At 30.8% G+C, this 8844-nt stretch overlaps 1 protein-coding gene across 1 annotated transcript; it reads left to right on the plus strand.

The window, feature by feature from the left end:
• The first annotated feature begins 1208 nt into the window (after positions 1-1208).
• LOC119681115 (uridine 5'-monophosphate synthase-like) lies at positions 1209-4770 on the plus strand. The gene is made up of 3 exons (XM_038094203.1): positions 1209-1551; positions 1614-2121; positions 3873-4770. Exons 1-3 carry the CDS (start codon positions 1399-1401, stop codon positions 4679-4681), a joined length of 1470 nt encoding a protein of 489 aa, XP_037950131.1. The 5' UTR covers positions 1209-1398; the 3' UTR covers positions 4682-4770.
• The last annotated feature ends 4074 nt before the right edge of the window (positions 4771-8844 follow it).

Consider the following 8844-nt stretch of genomic DNA (forward strand, 5'->3'; position numbering starts at 1 on the left):
GTAATTGCTTTCATTTATATATAGACTTATATATCCCTTCATGGATCACAGAAATAACTCACATTTGTAATTGAAATTCCAGTAAAATATTAACTTTAATATGTTGTTCGGACGTTTGGACGTTAACGTCCTCTACGAAACATCTTATGGTAGTGTATCTTATTAAAGAAAAAAAAAAAAACAACAGCAACAGTTGGACCTAACTTTATGTATGTTTGTTTTCAAAACGACGACAATTTGAGGATCATCTGCATAGAAACGTTCTTTAGCGTAGTCCTACGGAAAAAAATCCAGTGGTGATTACTCCAATACCTAACTTACATCGCTAAAACGTGAAATTACACGACTGGAAAATTTTTGGCATTACAAACCCAAAAAGGAACGTGTTCTGTATCGTACTGAAGTATCGTTCTGTTGAGATCAAAATGTAATTAATACACTTGCATCACAGCACATATAATATTTTGTTAAATATACGTAAAAAAAATATATTAGTATTATAAAAATCGGTATCTGTGTAATAAATTTAATATTTACAAATATTGTATAAAACTCTTTGTCTGTTCACATACTTTTGAAGTAAAAGCCAAATGTTCCTCTTTTGGAAAATCAACTTACTTAACTTTAATATGTATTTTTTATTAATTTTAATTTTAATTATGACAAATAAAGCTTGTACTGATGTGGTAGATAAAAGCATAACTTGGATAGACAGAGATTTGGTTCAAGGCTTTTATAAACTTTTATTTGACAAAGTAAATTTATGGTGGCTAAGATTGTCGTAGTATATATACATATACTATTGTTCGCAGTCATTGTTTGCACAAATTATTGTTTTTTGGTAGACTATATCACATAGAGAAATTAACATTTCATTTATTATATTTGCTACTTCATTAGCTCAATCCAAATAATCTCACTATCCGAGACAATTTATTTAGAAATTGCTTCAGTATATAATTTTCGCACACTGACAGTAAAAAACGTTATTTATTTATTGTTCTGTTCATATTTATAACACTAATCAGCTGTTTTTTAAATAAATTTGATAAAATTTGTCTTATAAGATAGATTTTTAGTAGGAGAATAGTAACTTTTACTTGAATTTCCCTATAAGTACTAATGGGAACAATTCCTATTATTGCTATTTCAATGTGTACGTTCAGTGTTTGAAAAGAAAATGAAAATATTAAATTATTCAATTTTAGAAAAATGGCATCACTGTTTACTCTGTTTGATGAGTACTAAATAAATTTTAACACGAATGTCATTTGCGTTGGAATTTCAAAGCAAAGTGGACCTGTTTTCGCGGTGTTGATTTGAAAAACGCGTGGTAAATTGTGCTGTAAATGAGATTCTAAATTGGATATTTTTAATTAGAAGTGAAAGGAGACAATCATGATTGCAAAAGATATGGCACAAATGAAATCACTGGCGATAAAACTATTTGAGATAAATGCATTCAAATTTGGCGATTTTAAAATGAAAGTCGGTATAAATTCGCCAGTTTATTTTGATTTACGGGTCATCGTTAGTTTTCCAGAAGTAATGGTGAGTTGAAAAATGCGATCTTTAATTCTGAACAAAGAAAATAAAAATTTTGTTGAGCTTAGCAAACAGTCTCGGATTTGTTGGTATCATATATCAAAGAGCAACAGCTGACAGCGAAGCATGTGTGCGGTGTGCCGTACACAGCGCTGCCTTTGGCAACACTTGTCTCTGTTCAACAGAATACGCCAATGCTTGTGAGGCGCAAAGAAGCCAAAAACTATGGTACAAAAAAAATAATTGAAGGAATTTTTAATGCTGGAGATACGTGCCTAATTGTTGAAGATGTGGTTACATCTGGCTCAAGTATTCTAGATACTGTTAACGATCTTACACGTGAGGGCATTGTCGTAACAGACGCTGTAGTTGTTGTTGATCGGGAACAAGGCGGAGCTGCTAACATTGCTAAACATTCTGTGCGTATGCACTCACTATTCACGTTATCGTTTTTACTGAACACTTTGCTTGAAGCTGGAAAAATTGAACGAGACACCGTGGATGCGGTAGCAAAATATATAGCGGCATGTCAGATCAATAGCGATGGAACTTTTGCAAACGACAAGCCACAAGTTGGTAAGAAAAAATGTGATCTTTTAATTATAGTTTATCAATATTGTTATTAATTCAATATAGTTTGAAATGCTAGTCGTTATTGTTATAGTAGTTTGTGGAAAAGTATAGAACAGGAAACATGACTAGAACTAAAAGGGTTGAGATAAGTGTGAGTGACGGTAGGGGAAAAAGAAGAATATAAAGTTTTTGAACACAGAAAAGGTTAGATTACACTTTAAATGACTATATTTAAATGACTAAATTACAAATACGAATTATATGGTATGGTAAAGATATGGTAAAGTGTAAAAGAGTAGGAAATTGTTTGGGAACAAAGTTGAATTAAGGATGCGTGGGATTTGAATTAAAGCTAACAAGGGTTAAAACGAGAGAGACCTACTCCGTTTTAACTTTAGTGGGACGAAACCAAAAATCAATTGGACCCAAATTAGTGCGTACATTAGAATATAAAAACAGATGGGCAGTTAGAACACTCATCCCCATGATATAAGGTTTCCAGCAAAGGGCCCTCACTTCATCCATGCAAGCATTTAATGTTCAAATTTGCTCATGTGCATATATATATTATTGACTATAATAAAATCAGAAAATGTCAAAAGCTCTATGTAGAAGTTTCAAAATCGGGATAAATTGCAACAATAAATATTAGAAGTGCTAAGTAATACCACTAAAAACGGTTAAAACAATTATCAAAGACGAACACAAGGAAAGTTTCGTACAACAATTCGAAACGTGTACAGCTGCTATAGAATATTGTGCCAAATATATTGAAAAGAACACATTAGCCACCATTGGTGAAAAAAAAGTAACGGTTAACAGCACCATAAGTGTTAAAGTGTTGAACTAATATCCTCAAAAATTGTGACTCAACCAAGGAACTGAACGTTATGTTTAAGAATTTCAGAGAAATGCTTCCAAACGAGTATAAATATTGATAATGTTATAAAAGACGAAAAGAAGAACGTAATTTGCATTTTGGTAATCTTTTCCATTTAATAATTTTGGTTATATTTATTTATCTTGCATTAATAACAAAATGATTAAAGTTATTCTTTTCGTTTGTCTTGAAGACAAAAATGAGTGAAAAACCGACTTGATAATTATATATAATTAATGAACTTTTACTGTTAACTTAGCACAATATAAAAAAATATAATTAAATATATATATATAGGTTGTCTTTTAATTTTACCAAATAATGATGACTGTTTTTGTAATTATGTTATCTCTATCATTGTATCTTCCTCGATATTTAAGAGGCCAGTCACAATGAGTTAATAAACTTAATAGAATTTTATTATTTTATTGCGCTTGAAACGGAGCTATGTAGGTATTATTGCCTAATATTTGAAGTAGATATGCGACGTTTATCATTTTATGATATCCCAGGCACCCGTATTTATTTAATATGTACAGGTAAATTAATTAAGTGGCTTATCATTACACTACATTATAGAATGCAGTTATTTAAATTAAATTAATTTTATTTTTATCTCACTGAATTAGTTTTTTATTTTTGTTGTTTTCTAATTTTTTGCAAAACATATCTGAAGTAATTTAAACGGTTATTGCATCTGATAAAAATTATATTTTTCATGAAAAATAGATTTATCTGACTAAATATGTTTGGTTAGATATGAACATGATTCACATTCTCGTTAGATATGGCATATTTTATTATTTGTTTTTTAAATAAAATCACAATAAAATGTATGTATATATATTTAACAAATAAATAAATTTAATTGCAGTTAATGATTTTGTTCGCACAAGAATGCCTTACGAAAGTCGTGCCAACTTGGCTAAGTGTGAACTAGCAAAGCAACTCTTCCTTTTGATGTCCACCAAGAAGACGAATTTATGCTTGGCAGCCGATTTAACAAAATGTGAGGAAATTTTGGATGTTGCCGAGAAATGTGGGCCATATATATGTGTGCTTAAAACACATATAGATATAGTAGAAGATTTTAGTCAGGATTTGATAAGGCAACTTCAAAATTTGGCAAAGAAACACAATTTCTTAATAATGGAAGATCGTAAGTTTGCTGATATAGCCAATACAGTGTCACATCAATACAGAGATGGTATATATAGAATCTCTGAATGGGCTGATTTAGTAACAGCGCATTCTTTGTCTGGTAGAAGCATATTAGTTGGACTTAAAGCTGGTGTCACTACGGCGGATAGTAAAAATCGTGGTGTTTTTCTTTTGGGAGAAATGTCTGCACCAGGAAACTTGATTGATGACAAATATAAGGAAACAACAAGCAAAATTGCAACGGAAGGCAGTTTTGTTGACTTCGTGGCTGGAGTTGTTTGCCAGTCAAAAGAATGTTTTTCGTTTCCTGGCTTAATACAGTTAACACCAGGAGTTAAAATTGATGAAACAAGTGATAAATTAGGGCAACAATACAACACACCCGAGCATGTAATAAAAGATAAGGGCGGTGATATTGGTGTTGTAGGAAGGGGCATTTTACAAGCGAAATGTATTGAAACCGCTGCTGCATTGTATCGAGATCGACTTTGGGCCGCATACATAGACCGAGTTGCCAAGTAAGTCTTTACTTTCGTATAAAACGAAATATTTCTATTTCTCGTGATTTTTTTGATGCTAATATATACATTTCAAAATCAAATATGAAAAGGTTTATATTTTATATACTGTGACTAAAACAAAAAAAAAATAATAATAAAATAAAGTTACTAAATGTATTTACAAAACATATATTGCGATATATATTCTGAAATTCTGAACGTAAACTGTATTATATACATATGCTATATGTGTATTATAGCTTTTTTTTCAAGTAAATGCATTTTATTTAAAACTCTCATTGCCCTATGCGATCCGCTACACCCAAAAAAAAAAATTTTGTTTTAAATATTTTGCATTTAACCTTTCTGAAAAATAACAGTTAGATCTTAGTACTATTGTAAAAGCATATGTGGCTGCCACCTAAAGCCTCAAATAAATTCAGTATTGTATAACTATCCGATTGAAATAAATATCTATTAAAAATTCATATTAAATATAAATGCTATTTAACATTATCGCAAATAAATACTGACAAAATTGAATTACAAGAGAATTATTAAATCAATGTATTCCCATGTAAATGATCTATATTTATCACAACATAACTTAGTGCGAAATCTGGATAGGTCTTGGATACATATGCGCACTGAGCTGTTATGGTGTTTCATTGACTCTGTTTGTATCATATCATTGTATTGTTGCTGATCCTTAAATAAAGAAAAAATATATATTCTTTTGTTTTTCTCATCAGTGTCATCGAATTCTCTCAATTTCAAAATTGAATTTCGCCCCAATTGTTCCCAATTTTGAATACGTCTTTTTGCTTTTTTCTTTTTTCTGTTTGTATTTCAGTTTACCCCCACAGTTCACAAAGGATTTTTGGCAATATAGCTTAATTTTCGATATGTGGTAGTTAGTTAGTAGTTTGAAAATTTTTCATGAAAACTTTCAACACAAGTACACGTCTGCTTCTTACTCATCGTTTGTGCAATCAATGTAAAGCTACATGTGCTCGTGGATGTAAGATGGCGTATGTAATTTCCTTTTTACTGTTAAGGTAAAAAGTCTACAACAAAGCAAACGTTTAATCTTGATTTCTCGATCAGAACGATGTTATCGACATTCAGCATAAGGGAAAAACATTGCACAACATGGCAATTTTTTTTTTAAAATCATCGGTGAATCTACTTCTCCCAGAGAAGAAATCCTAGGTCGTGTGCGAGTTAGGCTAAGTTGCGTTCTAAATGAGGGAAATTCTAAGTTGTGCCGATAATATAGTGATGTGTCGATACGTGTTGATAAACGGCTAAATGTGTGCAGTGCAAAAAATCCTAAAAAATCTGCCATTTGGTTTAGCATCAACTTAGCCTAACTCGCACACGTCCCTAGTCATTAAAACTTACTGCTTTGCTCGGTACTTATTTCTTATATTATAAATTAGTAATTGCCGGTAATTGTCGATAAAATAGTGGAGTGTGTGTAATTTTGGCATATAGATGGCAGAAAAATTACCATCTACGAACAATAGGCAAAGACCGTGTTATTACGACAATACGGTCTTAAACAAAATAAGTATTTCAATATGTATGTGACTTATAGATGGCGCAAAAGTCAAGTTAAAGAGTTGGACTGAACTTGCTCCGACAGTAGAGAAAGCAGTTCATATATTTCAAATGTAGTGATTTGTCCGTGAGATGGCGCAAAAATTTACAAATATTGTCGATAAAGCAGGTATATATTCCGTATTCACATATTTGAAATCATAATGCATGTATGGTTCGTGACATCACTACAAGAAGAATTAATGACGGATTAAAATTTCTGCTTCCTCAATTGTACACAAAGGACGTGTGCGAGTTAGGCTAAGTTGATGCTAAACCGAATGGGAGATTTTTTGGGATTTTTTGCACTGCACACATTTAGCCATTTATCAACACGCATCGACACATAACTATATTATCGGCACAACTTAGAATTTCCCTTATTTAGGTCGTGTGCGAGTTAGGCTAAGTTGATGCTAAACCAAATGGGAGATTTTTTGGGATTTTTTGCACTGCGACACCACATTTATGCCATTTATCAACACGTATCGACACATCAATACATTATCGACACAACTTAGAATTTCCCTCATTTAGAACGCAACTTAGCCTAACTCGCACACGACCTTAGAACGCAACTTAGCCTAACTCGCACACGACCAAAATATACAAATACCTACGTCTCCTTTTAAAACATTTTGTATGAAATTACAATTGCAACTCACCAACTTTATTTTCTGTTTATAAGTATAAAATGTTCGACGTGTTAGTTTTATTTTGTTTTCAAAAAAGAGAGTTATTTATAAATAAATAGAAAGAGTTTTATATTTTGTGAAAGTAAAAGGCACATAATAATAATTTATTTGAAAAACATAATATAAAGCAAATTTAATTATTATTTTTGGAGTTTTATTTTAAATTGCGAATAAATATTATTATTCGTTTTTAATTTTTCAAATGACAAGTGTTACGATTTCTCCTGGCAATGCAGAGATCACTTTTAAAACAAAAATTTTTGACGCACTACGTTTTTTAGTACTTTTTTAATAATTTCATTCAATTGGTTTAGTTCACCTCTATCCCCTGCACACAACCTTTCCTACTTTGCAACCAAGCATCTACACCTATTTCTTGCAGCGTCATCTAACGAACAATTTACCACTTTGCTCGCAATTGAAGAAAATACTGTTAACTTAAGGCTGTCAGTATAAATATAGGGTTCTTAACATAGGTAATGAATGAAACCTCTATTGGTTTCTTAACGGTGTTAGAAAAATGTCGCTGCAGTCGATAAGATAACAAAAATTCTTGTTTTCGGTGTGAACTTTAATTTGTGCTTATATTGACATATAGATGTCATTGTTAGCAGCAGTTACTTCTTATAAAATTCTGTTGTGGAAGCTGTCAGTATGACGATATTTCTAACAAATTAGAGATGGCGCTCTCCGGAAAAAAAGTATAATTACGTACCTTGTAAGGACAATTTTACAATTTTATTTCATGAGAAACATTATATATATATTATACATATTTGTCTGCATCTGCCGTTGCTATTTAAGCCTTATTTATTTTTTACAAATTTTCAACCCCACTATTTTGTTCTGTTCAGTAAAGGTGTTTGCAATTATGCCATACAAATTTTTTCATATAAACGATCATATATATATTTATTAAAATATATTTCTAATAGGTAAAAATGTTTTGTGTTATTTTTTCGAAATCATTTTAATTAGAAATAATGTGATTACATAGGGAGAAAATGTAATTGTATTTTAAGAGTTGTGTGTGACTATGTTTACTTTGTAATGAAAGCATTTTCAATGTCAGACTTAATTATTTTAGTAAACTATCATAAACTGAAATATTTATAGTATGTATTAGTGTTTCTGATAAAGCTATGCTTTCTTTATAGTGACAAAGAAGCTATATTTAAAATTTAGAGGGTTTTCGAATAGCAAATTTAATTAATTTTATTGAAATTTGGCTGACTATACAACGCTGTTTCGAGTATTGCCAAGTACTTTTCATCAGTGGTGTTAGGAAATAATCGAATTTTATTTAATTAGTTTATAGTCCGTTTATAATTTTGTTTGAACTGCAAGTGCCAAGCTTAGAACTTGTGCCTGTTATACTATATACTATATACTATATACTATATACTATATACTATATACTATATACTATATACTATATACTATATACTATATACTAATACTATATATTATATACTATATACATATACATATACATAGTACTATATACATAGTATAAATGTGCAATTAATTGATCAGAGTATTAGAGAGATTCAGATTTAGAGAGAAAAAAATCAGTGCGCACTTGTCTATACAATCAGATCTAAAGTGTTTTGTTGTTTCTGTATTTCTAAGACCTTATTATTCTTTGGGATTTATGTGGAAGCAGTTTAAGTGCCTTGTGAATTTCATGTATATAGTGTTAATTTTTAAGTTCCAATGTAGTCTGTCATTCGTGATACACCATGATGCTTTTAACTTTTGAAAATAAAAGAATCGAAGACTTGCGAAATGTTATTTCATATCAGACATATACATGCGATTTTAGATATCCTGATATTAGCACTTTTCTTATAGGCATAGGCATAGGTTGCTTATGGTCGGGATACCA

This window comes from Teleopsis dalmanni, chromosome 2 (genome assembly GCF_002237135.1).
Source record: "Teleopsis dalmanni isolate 2A chromosome 2, ASM223713v2, whole genome shotgun sequence".
NCBI classification, from domain to species: Eukaryota; Metazoa; Arthropoda; class Insecta; order Diptera; family Diopsidae; genus Teleopsis; species Teleopsis dalmanni.

Bases quoted from the DNA above. Each gene is read 5' to 3' on its own strand.
- LOC119681115 (XM_038094203.1), top strand. From the start codon at position 1,399: ATGATTGCAAAAGATATGGCACAAATGAAATCACTGGCGATAAAACTA. The intron at 1,552-1,613 runs GTGAGTTGAAAA...TGTTGAGCTTAG, and splicing joins TTAGTTTTCCAGAAGTAATG to CAAACAGTCTCGGATTTGTT. The intron at 2,122-3,872 runs GTAAGAAAAAAT...ATTTAATTGCAG, and splicing joins AAACGACAAGCCACAAGTTG to TTAATGATTTTGTTCGCACA.